This window comes from Macaca thibetana, chromosome 18 (assembly GCF_024542745.1).
Source record: "Macaca thibetana thibetana isolate TM-01 chromosome 18, ASM2454274v1, whole genome shotgun sequence".
Taxonomy (NCBI): domain Eukaryota; kingdom Metazoa; phylum Chordata; class Mammalia; order Primates; family Cercopithecidae; genus Macaca; species Macaca thibetana.
Window position 1 is genome coordinate 22608409 of NC_065595.1, and position 19721 is coordinate 22628129.

A 19721-nucleotide genomic window follows, 5' to 3' on the forward strand; every position below is an offset into this window, starting at 1 on the left:
ACAGGCGCCCGCCACCTCGCCCGGCTAGTTTTTTGTATTTTTTAGTAGAGACGGGGTTTCACCGTGTTAGCCAGGATACATAATTTTGCTTTCTAAGGGGATGGGGACTGTCATCTGGAATCAGATACAGCTCATGGCAAATATATCATTCTCTATCTAGAATGACAATAGTTAAAGACGTTGGGTTTTTCCCCCTCCCCTGATTGAGGTTAACATGCTTGGTTAAATTAGAGAAATGTAAATATTTGAATATTACGTAATCATAGTGCCTCCTTTAGCCCTTGGAGCTTAATCGTAATTTTCATTTGAACTCTAGAGCAATCCTGTGTCTGATCGCTTGAGAGTAATTGTGTATCTTCTTTCACTTACATTTAAAGGTCGACGTGTTGATGCCCAATGTTGGTGAGATTGTGGGAGGCTCAATGCGTACCAGCGATGCTGAAGAAATACTGGCAGGTTATAAAAGGGAAGGGATTGACCCTGCTCCCTATTACTGGTATACAGATCAGGTAAAACCAATTTTTTAAGCACTCAAAATTTTTTTCATTGTAATAATTCTGTATATATTGAAATTTTTTAAAGGGGAGAATTCAGGGTAGTACTTTGGTATTTGAATGAGCTGTATGTGTTCAGCTTCCAGGTTATAATAATGTGGTGTGTGAATATTGCCAGCTTTGTCTTGGCCAAGTTATATGTTGATTTCATTGGAAAACCTGTTTAACGCCTGGCTTGTTGATTGCAACTGAGTTTTAAAAAATTGATCCTACCAGTATCTAGTACCCTTCTTCATTTTCCTCTCATAAAGAGACATTGACTTATTTTAAAAGTTTTTAAGAATTTCTTCTTTCCAGGGTGGTACTTATTCCCTGGTTGATTTTTCATACCAAATTATTTCGTTACACATGGTTCATGAAGGCACAGAGATTAAGTGCTGAGATTACAGGCACAAGCCACTGAATCTGGCCATAGTTGAATTCTTAACCACAGTGAGCTAACTCCTTTCATGGTGGAAAATCTTAACTACCTCAGATGAAATTTTTAACTAAGTATTTACTCCTCTTTCTTTCTTTCTTTTTTTTTAAACAGAGAAAATATGGCACGTGTCCACATGGAGGATATGGCTTGGGCTTGGAACGATTCTTAACATGGATTCTGAATAGGTATCACATCCGAGACGTGTGCTTATACCCTCGATTTGTCCAGCGCTGCACGCCATAACCAATTTCTCCAGAAGTGTGGAGGAAAGGTTATGAAAGGAACAGGCTCTTTAAAAAAGAAAACAAAAAGCCAGAATCTTCGTTTTTCTGTTTCATTGGGGTTTTCTCTGTCTGTGTTTCTTTCTACTACCATAAAAAGTACCTCAAATCACCTGAACATCGAGTTAAGGTTATCATCGTAAGAAAAAATATCCATTATGAAGTTTGGGGGAAATACCTGGCATGAAACTGTAGTTAGGGATACATTCCAGCATTTTATTCACTTTATTCAAGTTATTCATTTTATTCAAGTTATATGTATATATAATTCAACAATTTTAGATTATGGTGTAAGATATTCCAGTAACTTAATCTATCTGTGCTTTTAAGTGTACCTGGAATTCTTTGATTTATTTTATTGCATTAATGAGTTAAAGCAAAAATCTTGGGGGAGGAAATTGGCAATATGGTATAAAAATCTGCTCATATTAGAACACAGTATAATTCAGCAGCAGACACTAGAATCAAATGATAGTCTTTTGTATCAGTTATTAATCTTTTCTAAGTCTGCATAGCTGCTTATAATTCTGAGGCATACAAATTGATATGGAAGAATTTGTAAAAACAGAATTGCCTTAAAGGATTTTAAGTAAGAGCATAATTTTGGGGAGAGTTCTTTAGTGATTCACAATATCCCTCTTAGCATTAGTTTAAGGTAAAGAGGCAGACTGATGTTCCCTCTTTCCTGGTAATTCCTGAGTAATTAAGAGTAAGTTCCAAAAGGATTTGTAGCTGGAATCTTAATAACAATTGTCGGTGGCTGTTTGAGTTGCCCCCACCATGTCCTTAGATCTGATCTGTGCTACCTTATTAACTCACAGCAGGCTTACTGAATGGCTTCATTTCCACCAAATGCATGTCATATATTCTCAATAGGCTGTATTCCCAGCAGTCAATAAATGAACATCCGTAAAAACTCTTTGCTGGCATAATTTTCTTAAAGCTAAACATCTCTGTCACATTAGTTCATGCTTTTGCAATTATTTTATCTTTTTTTGATGTGTATATGTGAAATTAAGTACTACTAAATTTAGGTATTGCTAATGTTACATGGTGATGAGAAGGAATGATTTTTTAAAATTAGATATGTGGGTCATGGTTACATCTTTTTTGTAATCATTTTTGTGTTACTTTTGGAGACATTAGATTTTATCCTGTTTTGCAATTAAGTGAAATGACAGGTCAAAATGAGGCATTTAGGCTGGGCGTGGTGGCTCACACCTGTAATCCCACCACTTTGGGAGACCAAGGCGGGTGGATCACCTGAGGTCAGGAGTTCAAGACCAGCCTGGGCAACATGGTAAAACCCTATCTCTACAAAAATACAAAAATTAGCCAGGCATGATGGTGGGTGCCTGTAATCTCAGTTACCCAGGAGACTGAGGTGGGTGAATTGCTTGAACTCAGGAGGCAGAGCTTGCAGAGAGCCAAGATCGCACCGTTGCACTCCAGCCTGGGCGACAGAGCAAGACTCTGTCTCAAAAAAAAAAAAAAGAAAAGGAAGAAATGAGGCATTTATAATCTATTCGGCCTGCATCTTTAAATAAAAAATGCTTGGAAGAATGTGAATGAGCTATAGATTGAACTAGGCAATTCATTTTATCAGAATTTAAGTGAAGAGGTTAGGCTCAGCCTAAATTTTAATGGTGTAAACAGGTCGAGAGTTTTAAAATATTAAAGGAGAGCCAGGATAAGGTATGGATAAGAGAGTTAAGGTCGTGACCTCAGGCCAAGAGACTGAGCACGGTGAGCAGCAAACCTCACAGGTGTGGACTTCACTCCTTCGTTGTGTAGTTACTACCCTAATCCAGGTGTCACAGATGCCATCCCGCTTCCTTGGACAGCTCACAGACAACCCTACCCTCTCAGGACTCCCCATCTCATGACTTTCTCCCTGAAACTCCCTGTTTTTTATACCAAAAGCCCCCTTCACCTTTGGCACTTGTGTGACCTGCTCAGTTTTGGAGACAAATCAGGAGGCTAATTCAATTGCTTAAGTATCAGCTTGCCCTCTTAAATGTCCTTCAGCCATTTCAAGTGACCCAGTTTCCCACCTTGCCGTTCAGTCCCTGCCATCTTGCTGCCTCGTAACAGTTCCTAAAAATGTCCTTAATACGTAGAGTAGTTCAACTCTGTGAAGAAGCAATCTCGGCAGAACATTGGGGTCATTTGGGGACCTCAAAAATAATGGTGTTTGGGCCTTACCCCAGACCAGTTGAATGTGAATTTCAGAAATGGGACCAGGGTATTTTTTAAAAGCTCCCCAGGGGAGGTTGTTGCACAGTGAGGTGGACAGTCGCCAGGTAACTTCCTCCTACTCCTAAACTCCACCTTAAGCCTCTCTTATTATTGCTGTAGGTTCTCTCTTGATTTCATATTAATCTCTGTAGTTGAAATGGGAACACTGAAGCAGGGCTGAGAAACTTTAAAGCTTGAATTTTGAACTGCCATAGAATCAGTATATTTCATCCAGCCCTTCTGGGAAAAAAGAAGGGATGTCATGATATACAAATACTGCAATTTCTAGTATTTGGAAATTGCTGGTTAATGATTCAGTTTCCTTCTACCTTATGGATCGTAACCAACGTGATGATCAGGTGAGGAACATCTTTGAAGAGATTGATAAACTTGGTATGTGGGACAAAGACTAGTTTCTAGAGTCAAAGTCAAGTTTGATTGGATATAACTTGTCTTAGTACCCCAACTTACAGAAATGGTGTTCAAAAGTTTTAGCTTTTTTTCAGTATTTACCTCCATATTGCTAAATAACAGACTTATATTCATTGATTTTTCAGTTTTAGGCGTTATTTATTGCCCTTCTCTGGCATACGACTATTTCATTTCTTCCTTTTCCTATCCCCACCATTCGTGTTCACCCTTTTCATCTCCCCAACTGTATTAGGCTGTTTTGGGGTTGCTATAAAGAAATAACCTGCAGCTGGGTAATTTACAAAGAAAAGTGGTTTATTTTGGCTTGCCGTTCTGCAGACTGTACAGGAAGCATGGTGTTGCCATCTGCTTCTGGTGAGGCCTCAGGAAACTTCCAATCATGGCAGAAGGCCAAGGGGGAGCCAGCATGTCACATGATGAGAGGGAGCAAGAGATGGGGGAGGTGCCACACTCTTAAGCAACCAGATCTGCTGTGAACTCAGTGCAAGAACTTACATATCACTTCATGAGGAGCACCAAGCCATTTATGAGGGATCCGTCCCCATGACCACCACCTCCCACCAGGCGCCCCCTCCAACACTGGAGATTGCATTTCAACATGAGATGTGGAGGGGACAAACATTCAAACCATGTCGTCATATTTCCAACTTAGTTCAATTATAATTTTGGTTGGGTGCGTAGTTCACAATAATTGCTTTTCTCTTTCTGCCCAACTTTTTATTTTCCCTATAATAAATTTGTCTTATTTTTTTCCTTTAATAATTCAATCACAAAAGATGTTCGCATATATTGGGTTGCCTATCAGTTACTTCTTCCCGTCTTCTGGAGCCTTTGCCTGCTTTAATTTGAACGAGTTGCCCTCTAGGAACACAGCTGTCATCTTGAGATCTTTCATTACCATCCTGGGTGTTCCCTTCACCTTTTTTTTTGTACTGGACATCTTGTTTCCTGTGTTTTTCAGTTTACATCCTCATTGTGGTTGGGCACATCCTCTGGTAATTTTTTTTTTTTTTTTTTTTTTTTTTGAGACGAGGTCTGGCTCTGTTGCCCAGGCTGGAGTGCGGTGGCACGATTTTGGCTCACTGCAGTCTCCACCAACTGGGTTCAAACAATTCTTCTGCCTCAGCCTCCCAAGCAGCTGGGATTACAGGCGTCTGCCACCACGCCCAGCTTATTTGTGTGTTTTTAGTAGAGACGGGGTTTTACCACATTGGCCAGGCTGGTCTCAAACTCCTGAACTCAGGTGATCTGCCCGCCTCGGCCTCCCAAAGTGCTGGGATTACAGGCCCGGGCCACTGCTCCCGACTGTCCGGTAATTTTTGAGAAAGGGTTCATGGAAGGTAAATTCACTGAGACCTTCTTTGTCTAAAAATGTTTTAAATCTATCTTCACATACTCTCCGTAAAGAATTGTGGGTTAGAAAACATTTTCTAGTGGGGTGCAATAACTCATGCCTGTAATTCCAGCACTTTGGGAGGCCAAGGTGGGAGGATTGCTTGAGGCCAGGTGTTTGAGACCTGGTCTCTTTTGTCTCACTCTGTCACCCAGGCTGGAGTGCAGTGGCGTGATCTTGGCTCACTGCAACCTCCGCCTCCCAGGTTCAAGTGATTCTCATGTCTCAGCCTTCCAAGTAGCTGGAACTACAGTCACGAGTCACCATCCCTGGCTAATATTTTGTATTTTTAGTAGAGACGGGGTTTTGCCATGTTGGCCAGACTGGTGCGAGATCCAGTCTCTACAAAAAAATTAAAATATTAGCTAGGTGTGATGGTGCACCCACTTTTAATCCTAGTTACTTGGGAGGCTGAGGCAGGAGGATCTTTTGCCCTGAGGAGTTTGAGGCTATAGGGAGCCATGATTGTGTCACTGTACTCCAGCCTGGGTGACAGAGTGAGACCCTGTCTCTAAAAATAATAATAATAAAATTTTTCCTTCAGAATTTTGAAGTTTGGCTTTCTGGTGGTGTTACTGAGAATTCCTAAGCATTCTGATACATGAGCTTAGTTCAGTGTCTGATAGTTCATGGTAATATGTATTGAGACTATCCATTCTAATTGGCCCTTTCAATACAGAAAGTCATGCCCTTCAATTGTGAAAAAGTTTCTTAAATTATTTCATTAAAGATCTCCCCTCTGTTTTTTTTTGTTTTCTTTCTACAACTGCTACATACTAGACCTCCTCCTTTCAATTTTCTTCTTTCTCCTTTCCTTCCTTCCTTCCTTCCTTCCTTCCTTCCTTCCTTCCTTCCTTCCTTCCTTCCTTCCTTCCTTTCTCTTTCTTTCTTTCTTTCTTTCTTTCTTTCTTTCTTTCTTTCTTTCTTTCTTTCTTTCTTTCTTTCTTTCTTTCTTTCTCTCTCTCTCTCTCTCTCTCTCTCTCTCTCTCTCTCTCTCTCTCTCTCTCTCTCTCTCTCTCTCTCTTTCTTGTTTTGAGACAAATTATCACTCTGTCGCTGAAGCTGGAGTGTAGTGGCATGATCATAGCTCACTGCAGCCTCGACCTCCCGGGCTCAAGTGATCCTGCCTCAGCCTCCTGGGTAGCTGGGACTATAGGTGCATGCAGCACACTCAGCTAATTTTTAAAATTATCTGTAGAGATCGGGTCTCCCTATGTTGCCCAGGCTTGTCTTGAATTCCTGGCTTGAAGCAATCTTCACCTTGGCCTCCCAAAGCACTGGTATTACAGTGGGAGCCACCACACCTGGCCCTTATCTTTATTTTATTTTGACACAGAGTTTTGCTCTTGTTGCCTAGGCTGGAGTGCAGTGCAATGGCATGATCTCAGCTCACTGCAACCTCTGCCTCCTGGGTTGAAGCAATTCTCCTGCCTCAGCCTCCCAGGTAGCTGGGATTACAGGCATATGGCACCATGCCCAGCTAATTTTTGTTTTTCGTTTTTAGTAGAGATGGGGTTTCACTGTGTCCGTCAGGCTGGTCTCAAAATCCTGACCTCAAGTGATCCACCTGCCTCAGCCTCCCAAAGTGCTGGGAATACAGGCGTGAGCCACCGCGCCTGGCCATCTTCTTTATTGAGCTGCTAATTTGGGGAGTTGTCCTCAACTCTTCCCCAGTCCTTTGATTGAGTATTTCTGTTAGCCATAGTAAAAATATATTTTTAAAAATCCTTATTCTGGGCCGGGCACGGTGGCTCAAGCCTGTAATCCCAGCACTTTGGGAGGCCGAGACGGGCGGATCACGAGGTCAGGAGATCGAGACCATCCTGGCTAACACAATGAAACCCCGTCTCCACTAAAAATACAAAAAAAAAAATTAGCCGGGCGTGGTGGCGGCGCCTGTAGTCCCAGCTACTCGGGAGGCTGAGGCAGGAGAATGGCGTAAACCCGGGAGGCGGAGCTTGCAGTGAGCCGAGATCGCGCCACTGCACTCCAGCCTGGGCGACAGAGCGAGACTCCGCCTCAAAGAAAAAAAAAAAAAAAATCCTTATTCTGGTTTCAGAAAGTTCTATCTTTAGTTTTTTTATCTAAGTTTTCTAGTTTTCTTCCTGTATCATTCCCGTTTCCTCCATGTTGGATTGCCTTTTTTCTTTTTCTTTTTTTTTTTTCTGCTTTGTTTGGTCTCTGGTTTTCCTGTTAGAGGCTTTCTTCAGATGGCAGGTGCTGCTTGGTTATCTGCTGATAATTCAGAGATAATTCAGGATAGGAGATTAAAATGTCCATTGGATGCTCCAAGCATGGGAATAGATGTGAGCCTTACTGTAAGCTATCTGCCCTAGGCGGGCTAGCAGGGGAGGCCCATGCCATTGTCTGTTAGGTCTTTCTTCTTAGGCTGATTGGGTTTCCTGTGGAGGGAAAAAGAAGAGGGCTGGGTCTCTGCACCTTCAGTTAGTACAGTTCACTAAGCTGTTTTCTGTGGTCGCCCTGCTCTCAGCTGTGCTTGGGATCTGCAGTCCATAGCCCTCGGTTACCTCTCCAGGAACCAAACATCTAGTTGGCTTTGGGGGTTCTGGGGGAACAGTCACCCCACTGCAGGGTGGGAATCTAGGCAATCTGCTGCTTTAACAGACTATTTTATTTATTTTATTTTATTTTTTTGAGACAGGGTCTCCCTGTGTTTCCCAGGCTGGTCTCAAACTCCTGGGCTCAAGGGATCCTCCTGTCTTAGCCTCCCAAAGTGCTAGGATTACAGGAGTGAGCCACCATGCCCAGCCTGCTTTAATAGACTTTCGGTATATTTCATTCTAGCATCTCCTTTCATCCCTACTTCCAGTGGTAACTGCTATTGCCAGTCCCGAGCGCCCTAGTGTAATCTGGATGGTTCTTGTCTAAGGATGGCCAGCTTAGGATTCAATTTTCTTGGGTCTGCTAAAACATTAAGTATTTATTCATCTGCTGCCGCTTTAAAAATTCTATTGTGGTTCACTTTTTCTTTTTTCCCATCCTTTTAGGTTTGTGCTTAAAAACAAACAAAAAATATGAACCATCATGAACAAAACCCCTACCGTCATTTTAGTGGGGTTTTGGGGAGCGAGTGAAACTATACCCCTGTGTTCAAGCCCCATCTTTACCCAGAGGTCATTACTCTGTATTTGAAGACCAATCAAAAGGGAGTGGGCATAAACAAAAGGGAAGAAATGTTCAGTTATTAGCTATTAGGAAGGAAAAAATAGCAAGGAGAATGATGAATTCTCTGTAAATGGGGAAAAAAGCAGTATATAACTCTGAAAGGTTATAAGTGAAATTTAACTGGGTTATGGGAATGGGTAGATACTTATTATTCTTTGACTATGTCTGTTAAAAAAGAATTTCCTTAGTGCATTCAGGTTCACTGACAAATTTGAATTCATAATTGTCTCATAGCTTCCTACAGTGCCTCTAACAAATCCAAGACATCGGTGACAGGAACACCTGGGTGAGTGGTGAGAACTCCATAGGAGCTCTCTGACCCCCGCTTTCTTTCTTTTTTTTGTTTGAGACAGTCTTGCTCTGTTGCCCAGGCTGGAGTGCAGTGGTGTGATCTTGGCTCACTACAACCTCTGCCTCCTGGGTTCAAGTGATTCTCCTGCCTCAGCCTCCCTAGTAGCTGGGATTACAGGCGTACACCACCATGCCAGGCTAATTTTTGTGTTTTTAGTAGACATGCAGTTTTTCCATGTTGACCAGGCTAGTCTTGGACTCCTGACTTTAAGTGATCCACCTGCCTCAGCCTCTCAAAGTGTGGGATAACAGGTGTGAGCCACCACGCCTGACCTGACCCTTGTTTTCTGTCATCTTTTCTCTTGTGAGATGCACGCTGAAGGTATGGAGCCAGCCCCGGCTTGGGAGCCAAACATACCTGGGTCCAAATACTGGCTCTGTCCCTTGCTAGCTGGATTCAGGCAAGTCAGGGGACCTCTGTGACTCTGTTATCCTCATCTGTAAAATAGGGTGGTGCCTTCTCTTTATAAGCCAGTTGCAGTGATTCAATGTCTGGCACTTAACACGGTGAAACCCCGCCTCTACTAAAAAATACAAAAAACTAGCCGGGCGTGGTGGCGGGCGCCTGTAGTCCCAGCTACTCGGGAGGCTGAGGCAGGAGAATGGCGTAAACCCGGGGGGCGGAGCTTGCAGTGAGCTGAGATCCGGTCACTGTACTCCAGCCTGGGCGACAGAGCGAGACTCCGTCTCAAAAAAAAAAATAAAATAAAAAATAATAAATAAATAAATAAATAAATGGAAGCCGTTACAGTTATTGTGACTCCTTTTCCAACGGGCTAAATGTGTGTGTGACCCAGAAGCCTGTCTTGACTTTCCTTGTTGCAGCTACTTTATTGTTTGTTTGGTTTTTTTTTTTTTGAGACGGAGTCCTGCTGTGTCGCCCAGGCTGGAGTGCAGTGGCCGGATCTCAGCTCACTGCAAGCTCCGCCTCCCTGGTTTTTACGCCATTCTCCTGCCTCAGCCTCCCGAGTAGCCGGGACTACAGGCGCCCGCCACCTCGCCCGGCTAGTTTTTTTTTTTTTTTTTTTTTTTTTTTTTTTTTTGTATTTTTTAGTAGAGACGGGGTTTCACTGTGTTAGCCAGGATGGTCTCGAACTCCTGACCTCGTGATCCGCCCGTCTCGGCCTCCCAAAGTGCTGGGATTACAGGCTTGAGCCATCGCGCCCGGCCTAATTTTGTGGCACACAGGACCCAGCCCAGACCTTGACCCTGGCTCACCAGGCTCCCTGTGAGCTGCCCCCTGCCCGCCTCCAGGACTCAGTGCTCGCCTCGCTAAATCCTTCAGATAGTCCCCCTCCCGCTGACCAACCAGCAGCTGCAGAACATATCTTGCTGTCACAGTGCTTGCTGTTCTCCTGACTTGCAAGGCTTGTCCCCTAGCAGCTGCCCCCTCTTCCTGGAAATGATGCGGGGCACCAGCAGCCTCTCCCTCGGGGCTGTCCTGACAGCCCTGCCCCTCGCCTCCTGCCGCTGTATGGAACCGAGAACAGACCTCTGTACCTTTTTATTTCTCTTTGTTTAGATAGCTGCTTCTCTGCTGGTGTATAAGCTGCTTATGGGCAGTGGTGGGCTATGCAAGGCACATAGCAGGCTCTGAAGAAATGATGAATGAATGGCTGGCTTCAATCATTATTGCTACATCGATGACCACTAAAAGTTTTTAAAAAAATTTGGCTGGGCACAGTGGTTCAGGTCTGTAATCCCAGCACTTTGGGAGGCCGAGGAGGGTGAATCACTTGAGGTCAGGAGTTTGAGACCAGCCTGACCAGTGTGGTGAAACACTGTCTCTACTAAAAATACAAAAAATAAGCTGGGTGTGATGGGAGGCGCCTGTAATCCCAGCTACTCAGGAGGCTGAGGCAGGAGAATTGCTTGAACCTGTGAGGCGGAGGTTGCAGTGAGCCGAGATTGTGCCACTGCACTCCAGCCTGGGCAACAAGAGCGAAACTCTGTCTCAAAAAAAAAAAAACAAAACAAAACTGTACCTCTTTTTCTTTTGTTTCCTGCAGCATAAAATATATGCGGTTAGAAACAAAACAAAATGAGAACAGCAATGACAAAGAGCCCTCAGCTTTGTCTCAAACTAGCTCCGCTGCTAACTAATATGTTTCTCTTTTTCGGCCTCCTTAAGGCCAGAAACCTTGGAGTTATTTGATTCCAGCCTGTTTCTTATCTTAATATGTCATAACCTGTGCCCATCCTCTCAACTTCTCCATATTTTTTAAATTAAATTTAAAAAATTATTTTTAATTAGAAATTTTAAATGTATTTTTTGAGACAGGGCCCTACTCTGCTGCTCAGACTGGAGTGCAAGTGGCATGATCACTGCTCATTGCATCCTTGGCCTCCCCGGCTCAAGCAATCCTCCTGCCTCAGCCTTCTGAGTAGCTGGGACTACAGGTGCACACCACCATGCCCAGCTAATCTTTGTAATTTTTGTAGAGATGGGGTTTTGCCATGTTGCCCAAGCTGGTCTTAAATTCCTGGGCTCAAGTGATCCTCCCGCCTCAGCCTACAAAGTGCTAGGATTACAGGCATGAGCCACTGGGCCTGGCCTTCTCCATACCTTTTGCTCCTCTGCCATCTTTACTTCCATTGCCACTCTGCTCAATACCTCGATCCTCACCTGTGGCCACTCTGTCCAGCTCGGTCTCCCTGCCTGGCCCCTATTACGTCCTGTGACCCACACCCTGCTTGCTCAGTATTCTCTGCCACAGCCCTGAGCAGCTGCTCACCTCCCTGTCACGGCTCTTGATGCCTCTGCTGGCCTATGAAGGGCCAAGCCCTCAGTGCATTCAGGCTGGTCCTTTTGCCTTTTCTCCTAGTCCTCGCCATACCCCGTGCTGTGGCCCCAAGTGAAGGTCTTGCTCCTGGTTCTCATGTGCTCTTCCACCTTCGTGCTGTCTCTGCACGTTCAGCCTATCTCAGTCCTCTTATTGTAAGTTCTGATACCTCCTTGATGGAAAGCCTTCCTTCATCTTCTCAGCCTGAAACCCTCTCTCACTTTTATCAGGGAAACTTCTGCTCACCTCTTGTTACCGCATTATAAACAGATTTACTAGATACATCCATTTGCCCTCAAAATCCTAAGTGAGAAAGGAACATCTCTGGGCATCAGAATTGGAGGGGAGGGGTTAGAGAGAATCTCAAAGTCAGAGCTGTTAGGTTAGGAATCGGGGCTCCTGGGAGAATTGAGCCCAGCCGGATTAAAAAAAAAAAGTTTCATTAAAGTATAGCATTTATACAGAAAAAGGCATACATCATAAGCAAGCAACTCCCTGAGTGTTCACAGTGAACACATCATGTGCCCAGCTCTTAGAATGCCCATGCAGCCATAGGAAGGTGGAGCTAGAACCAGACCCCTCCATGAAGCAGGGCCGCAGAGGCCCGGCACTTCTGTGAAAAGTAATGCAGAAAATTGGCCCTCTAGCCCAGAGAAGCACAAGGAAGCCTGCTGTCTTCCCAGGGCTCTGGGGAATGCCTCTCCCTGGCTGTGAATTTATACACCTGCAGGGAAGAGGACAACCAAGTTGAGATATTCACACAAACTCGGTCTAAGACTGGTGGGACCGCTGGGTCCTGGAAGAAGCAAATCAGAAAGGCCTCTTAGGGACCCTTCCACCACCCAGGAAGCAGAGAACTCTGGAAAAAACACTCAGTATGAATAAGCTAAAAACCAAGCAAACAAAAAACAATGGACACTTTTTTTTTTTTAAGACAGAGTTTTGCTTTTGTTGCCCAGGCTGGAGTGCAATGGCGCAATCTTGGCTCACTGCAACCTCTGCCTCCCAGATTCAAGCGATTCTCCTGCCTCAGCCTCCCAAGTAGCTGGGATTACAGGCACCGGCCACCACGCCCGGCTAATTTTGTATTTTTAGTAGAGACAGATTTCTCTATGTTGCTCAGGCTGGTCTCAAACTCCCGACCTCAGGTGATCCGCCCGCCTCAGCCTCCCAAAGTGCTGGGATTACAGGTATGAGCCACCGCCCCCGGCCACGATGGGCACATTTAGTCACGCAGTGTAAGTGAAGACTGGCTCAGAAACTTCAGTTTATTCCCCATACTGAAGACAAAGTGAACCTTCTAAAACATAAGCACGTATCACTCTGCTAAATGGAGGTCACTCAGAAGACACAATTTTTCATTACCTACAAAGTTCTACATCACTCGGCCCTGGTTCCCCTACTTCCCGCCCCCCTACTCAAGCCATGTGGCCTCCCTGCTGTTCCTTGATAGCCTTGTTATGGGGCTGAGTTGTGTTCCGCCAACAGACACGGTGACATCCCAGCCCCCAGGAACCTGTAAACATGAACTCTCTTATTTGGAAACAGGGTCTTTGCAGACGCAGTCAAGTTAAGACGAGGTTATTAGGGTAGGCCTTTAATCCAAAATGACTGGCGTCCTTCCAAGCGGAGAAGACGGCTTGTGACTGCAGAGGCAGAGGTTGGAGTGCTGCATCTACGAGCTGAGGAACGTCAAGGATTTTTGCCACCACCACGAGCTAAAAAAGGCAAAGAAGGATTCTCCCTTACAGGTTTCAGAGGGAGCACAGCCCTGCTGACACCCTGATTTTGCATTTCTAGCCTTCAAAACTGGAAGACAACACATTTGTGGTATTTTGTTCCAGCAGCCGTAGGAAATGAATACAAGCCTCAAATGTGTTCCAGCGCTTGCTGGTCTCTCTTGCTTGCAAACCCTTCCCCAGACAACGCCCTCATTCCCTGCAGGTCCCTGCTGAAATGCCACCTTTGCAGACAGGCTGGTCCTGACTACACTACTGACCTGAGCAGTTGCAGCCTCTCTCGCTTCCTCCCCCTCCTTTAGCTTTCTCCACAGACCCTAGCCATACCTGACAATATGTTGTATGCCTTTCATCTTTGTTGTAAAACAATCATCTGCCTTGCCTTCTAGAAGGTACGTTCCATGAGAGTAGAGACCGTCCAGTTCATTGCTGCACGCCCATTGCCTGCTACGTGCCTGACATAGAATGGAGTCTCCCATACGTTTGTTTCATAAGCGAATGAGCTGTTTGAGAGTGTTGTTTGTTTTCCTTTTCACTCTTTTATCCTCCACATGACCTAATGTTTTGCTCATGGTAAGACAGTCAGGAAATATGGGCAGATGGATTAATAAACCTGTCACCACCACTGGGCTGAAGGCTTGCGTGGTGAAGAGGGGCAAGTCAAAACGTGTGGCATGTTGGCCTGGATTTTGTGGCCTCTTTGTTGTAAAATGATTCTAGGGACAATCGATCAGATTTCTCTGAGTAATCATTATAGCTTACCATTTGTCACATGCAGCCACTGTTTCTCTTGACCTGAATCCCTCCTGATTCCTCCCTTCCCCAGTTCTTTTTCTGATTAAGGAATCAGAGTTGAATAATCTAAATTTAGTTTGTGTAGCTCAGAGGTGCCAATCATGGCAAATAATGAATGAAGAGATTTCCCACCCTTTTCCCTGAAGCACTGAGCTGAAACCAACAAATTCATTTTATTTAGGATCACAGGCTGCACTCAAAGTGGTGTCTGTGACAGGTGAGTGCTTTATTCACTAATGAAGTCACCAGGCCTCAGACAAACCCTCTGCCTCCTGGTTGGGGTGCTCCTTATCTCTGTTAGCCCAGACACTGTGCCTTTTTAGCCTTCTGTTTGCTAATGGAATTGGTGTGTAATTTTGTTAAAAATACGTTGTTAGAAAAAAATTCATATTATGTATGTCATATGGTTCTGCAAATTTCTTTAGCCTTTCAAGGGCTTTTCTGGTAAGCCTGTATTTAGAGTTCACAATTTCTGGGTTAAGGACTGTTTTCTACCAGTTTTGAAAAGGACCAACATAAAGCACATTTTATCTGCTTTCACTGTATAAGAACATAAAAATGTACTTATTGGAGAGCTGTTATATTCAATGTTTGTGAGAAATAAGCCATAGATTAGGAATAACAATTGTTATGGTACTCTCTGTTGGGGAAAAAGAAGGAAGTTCTGTTTTCAGTTATAACCTATGAGTTCTTCATATGTGCCACCAGGAGGTTTTATACATGAGGAATCTTGAATGAGTTTTTAAAAGTCATAAAGGCACCTGTAATCCCAGCTACTCAGGGGGGCTGAGGCAGGAGAATCACTTGAACCCAGTAGGCAGAGGTTGCAGTGAGCCAAGATCACGCCATTGCACTCCAGCCTGAGCAACAGGGTGAGACTCCCTCTCAAAAAATAATAATAATAATAATTAATGAAAAAATAAAAAATGGAAGTCAGTAAAAATGAAAGTACAAGATGTGAATAAAAGAAATGAAATGATGCTGATTCATTAAAATATTTAATAAAGTATGTTCTGCTAGTTCCTTAATCATTTCTGGACAGAAACAAATTTAACCTGCGCCAGCCATTGATTTTGTACTGGTGAGACTTGGCATCTTTATGCCTTGTCACTAATCATCAGCGTTTGCCTGGGAGGGACCAGAAGCCCCCTTATCTGCACCCAGCAGGAGGGGCCCAGCACCCTGGATGGAGAGGATGACTTCTCCAGGGCCTCCCAGAGGGGACAAGAAGAGCCTTCATAGCTCAGACGTCTAACACCCCTGGCCATTTTATTCTCTGGCCTTGCCTACACTTCTGGCACACAGTATTGCAATATGAGAAGCCTTTTAATTTAGTTTCTTTAGAAGAAATGGGTTCAGGCCGCGCACGGTGACTCACGCCTGTAATCCCAGCACTTTGGGAGGCCGAGGTGGGTGGATCACCTGAGGTCAGCAGTTCAAGACCAGCCTGACCAACATGGCAAAACTCTGTTACTACTAGAAATACAAAACAAACAACAACAACAACAAAAATGGGTTCAGATTGTAGGTAGAGAAGTATGTTATCCATGAAGATTACCTCTTTAAAGGGCAACTTAAGAAGACTGTAATTTTTGTTATGAGGGTAGAGAATTAGTCACACATATAAGGAAGGTGAGTTGATACCTGGATCAGGTTTTACTGTGCTTTTCTCAGGACATCCGCTTGGATATGAAGATCATGTAGGTAATATGAAAGGCTATCCATTTAATTTGACAGTTTGCATTGGCCTAATAACCATCAGGAGGACCAACTTTAATAAGAAATAAACTAATTCCATCAGTAGCACATATTTAAGCTACAGAAAACTGGGTTTCAGCTGAATCTAGACTCCATCTTCCCTGAATGTTCCATATGGCTTGCCACCTTTGCTCAAATGTGTATAAGGCCTTTGCTCGAATGTGTGTGAACTCTGACCCACCTGCTTCAAATTGCATTAGTCCCTTCCCCCACGCTACCCCATCTCTTTTACCTTGCTTCATTCTTCGTTTGTCCTGAGAAGGAAAAAGAGGAGGGGAGGCCGTGGAAGGCTCCATCATTCAAAATATTACATATTGTGATTATTTTCTGTGTCTCCCCTAACCCCATGTAAACCCCCGTCTGCTCTATTCACTACTGTTTTCCCAGTGCACATAGTAGGTGCTCAATATTTGTTCAATGAATACCGATGCCGGAGACCTTTCTGTACCAAGGACTGGTTTCCTACTCCACAACGCATTGAACATATATGGGCAGGGTGGGCTGGCGGAGGTGTAGGAATGAAATGTGCACCTGTTCCTCCCTGTGGTCTCAGTGTGCGACCTTGGGGGCGGGGCAGGTGGTTAACCTGGGAAGGTGCGCGGATATGATACAGACAAACCTCATCATACCGTCCCTCCAAGAAATGCACTTGCCAGGCTGGCCTTCAGTTTTCCTAATGCTCTTCTGTGAGTCTCACCTGTCAAATTCTGCTACACAGAGAGGGTGCAGATAAACTGAATAATCCCTTTTTCTGTTTTGAAAATAAAGCAAAACAAAACAGGATCTGCACACTTGTGCTGTGACTAGGCAGGCAAACTGGAGAACTGAGGCAAAAGCATCCTTATATCTAAATAATAGTAAAGGAAACGTCAAAAAAAGTTATTTGCTGAGTCATGGCTGAGGATCCTCAGTTGTCTAGCTTGGCAGATGCAACCAGGGCACCCGTCCAGCGCAAATACGAGTCCAGCAGGTTTTGCAGTGACCTGCGATGGTGGTGGGGAGTGGGCTTCTAGCTCAGCCGCCAGGCCCATTTTCAAGCAGGGAGCAGCGCCCAGCTGGGGCGGGCTCTCCGCGAGAGGCGTGTCCCCGCCTGGCCTCGCCCCCGAGGCCCCGCCCCGGCCCGGCAGCGAATGAACGGGCGCGCCGGGAGGGCGCGAGGTCAGGGGGCCGGGGACGCGCGTGGGGAGCGCTGCCCCGCTCGGCCGCTGCTGGGCGGACACCTGGGCGCGCCAACGCGGGAGGAGCCCCCACTCGGGCCGAGGCTGCCCGGGCAATGCCTTCACTCGGCGCAAACATGGCTGCGGCCCTGCGCGCCGCGGGCGTCCTGCTCCGCGATCCGCGTAAGTGGGTCTGTCGCGGCGGCCGCCAGGGCCAGGGTCCCTGAGACGGCGTGGGCAGAGCGGGCAGCTGGAGCCGGGGCCCTCGCGTCCCGGGGATTTCGGGATCGGCCGTGGTGGCACTGCGAGCAAACGGGCGAGGGGCTTCGCGGAGAAGGGAGGGGTGAGGGCAGCACTCAGGGCTCGGGGGGCCGCGGGGAGGGCGCCTGGATCCAGGAGGCGCAGGTTCAAGTCCCATCGGTCGGCTGGGTGGCTTGCAGCCGTGGCTGGAATTTCCTAGAGCCTTGGTTTTTGTCGCCTGTAATAACCAGACTGTTGAGAAGGTTACACCAGGGAAGGTATGTTATGGGCCTGCCGTAGAGGACAGTAAGGAAGGCATCGTCATCATCACCACCATGGACATCTGCCCTGCATTTCCTTCCCTGCTGAGGAAAGCCCATGGCCCTTGGTCCCTCTATGCCCACTTCTCCTTGGCAGTAGGACCCACCGTGGGGCAGCCTGGGCTGCTGTTTTCTAGAGATATTTGGAGAACATGTGAGACCCAGGAACAGCTTCCCATGTTTCTGATGCAAACCGTGAATAGGTTGTGACCGCAGGATGAGCTGATGGGACTGTGGGTCTCACCCACCTGGCTGGGACAGCATTTCCAACTGTGACACCTTGAACAAGGCACCTAACTTCGCCAGAGCTTTGGTAAATGTACATTGAAATCCTAATTTTTTTAAGGCTTGCCTTGAACATGAGCACCTTGCCTGGCACACAGTAGGTACACAGGCATCTTCAAAATGTCTAGCCATTCATGTAGAAGGCTGCCACAAATAAGATGCTTATTTAATGCATCTGAACGGTGACTGGACACAGACCGGACATATTTTTCTAGGAAGTTCATCAGTCTGACACCGACTTGGAGTGGAGAGAATCCCCTCTGAACCTCCATATCTCATTAGAGGTGGCTTTGTTAGGAAAATAATAAGAACCCAGTGTACAATGAGGCTAGCTCACTAAAGGCACTGGGGGACAAAGGACATTGTTTTTAAAGAAGAGGCAGCACAGTGCCAGTCGTGGGGCCGAAAGAAGTATTGAACTAATCTTTTCTTTCATTGACCTTTCCTGTGGCAAATGAAGTCTGACAGGCCTTAGATTTGAGGTCATGGAACAATACGTGAACTTTAAATTATTTGTAGTCTAGATTAAAAGTGGAAGGATTCAGAAACTCTAGCAGAAATACTTTTGGAGTCTATTTGTGTTACAGACTTTGATTTGAAGGTGTAGTTATAATCATCATTTTGGTTGATAGGAAAAAATCAACTTCTGTGTGAGAAAACATTGAGGAGTATTTCTGAAAATGAGTTCTGAAAGTAAAAGTGGAAAAGCAAAGTTTTATACTTTATGTATCTAGCATATTACAGAATTAATAAGCTTCCTGGGGTGGGCCATATATTATCTGTCTGTCTGTTTAGCTATCTATATGAATTATTTTTTTTCTTGGTGCCTTTTTCTTTCCAAACTTTAAACGTGTTTTGTTTTGTTTTGTTTTTTAAGAGATGGAGTGTTGCTCTGTCGCCCAGGCTGGTATACAGTGGTGCCATCATAGTTCACTGCAGCCTTGAAATCCTGGGATCAAGTGATCCTCCCGCCTCAGCCTCCCTGGTAGCTGGGATTACAGGCATGATCTGGTGTGCCTGGCCTTCCAAACTTTTTTTTTTTTTTGCTGAGCATATATTGTCTTATGTAATTAGAAAAAAAAATTCTAGGATAATAAAAGAGTTTTAGGGTTTACATAAAAGACATTAGAACATTTTGGCTCCATATCAGCAACTAACCAATATTTTGAAGCACCCACTATGTTTATTGATAGTTACAATATAGAACCTTATTTCTGTTGTTAATTTTAAAAATGGTGCATACTTTATAAGTACTTTTGAAGTAATCTTCATCTCCTGTGTGATAGAAAAGGGCCATCATAGATTTCAGTACTTGTGTACCTCGCCTTTTACTCTCTTCTGCCTCACCTGCAAGGATCCAAAATGTTAATTTGGTTTTGAAGAACCAGTTGATACTTATTAACTTACGAACTTCTTAAGTCATGGGTATACTTTTGAATGATCACCTATTGGATTTGTCCAGGAATTATGAAGTTTGTTTTTTGAGAGAAGTTTTTTTTTTTTTTTTTTTTTTTTTTGAGACCGGGTCTCACCGTTGCCTAGGCTGCTGGTCTTGAACTCCTGAGCTCAAGTGAGCCTCCTGCCTCAACCTTCCAAGTAGCTGTGACTACAGGTGTTCACCACTGCAGGAGTTATGAAGTTTTTTTGTTTTGTTTTGTTTTGTTTGTTTTCGTTTTTTTTTTTTTTTTTTTTTTTGAGATGGAGTCTGGCTCTGTTGACAGGCTGGAGTACAGTGGCGTGATCTCGGCTCACTGCAGCCTCTGCCTCCCAGGTTCAAGGGATTCTCCT

At 44.9% G+C, this 19721-nt stretch overlaps 2 protein-coding genes across 8 annotated transcripts in view; both read left to right on the forward strand.

Moving 5' to 3' along the window:
• NARS1 (asparaginyl-tRNA synthetase 1) overlaps positions 1-2175 on the forward strand; it is an 82626-nt gene extending 80451 nt beyond the window's left edge. For both annotated transcript variants that reach the window (XM_050768057.1, XM_050768058.1), the window contains 2 exons: positions 378-509; positions 1087-2175. In XM_050768057.1, the coding sequence (XP_050624014.1) occupies positions 378-509; positions 1087-1218 (264 nt within the window). In that variant the 3' untranslated portion in view covers positions 1219-2175. The remainder of the gene's footprint in view (positions 1-377; positions 510-1086) is intronic.
• The window catches only part of FECH (ferrochelatase), a 90819-nt gene that overhangs the window by 16401 nt on the left and 54697 nt on the right, over positions 1-19721 (forward strand). For 5 of the 6 annotated variants that reach the window (XM_050768064.1, XM_050768063.1, XM_050768061.1 and 2 more), the window contains exon 1: positions 17063-17271. In XM_050768064.1, coding sequence (XP_050624021.1) covers positions 17205-17271 — 67 coding nt within the window. In that variant the 5' untranslated portion in view covers positions 17063-17204. Of the gene's footprint in view, positions 1-17062; positions 17272-19721 lie in introns of those variants that run through there. The other variant, XM_050768059.1, reaches the window with a different exon arrangement.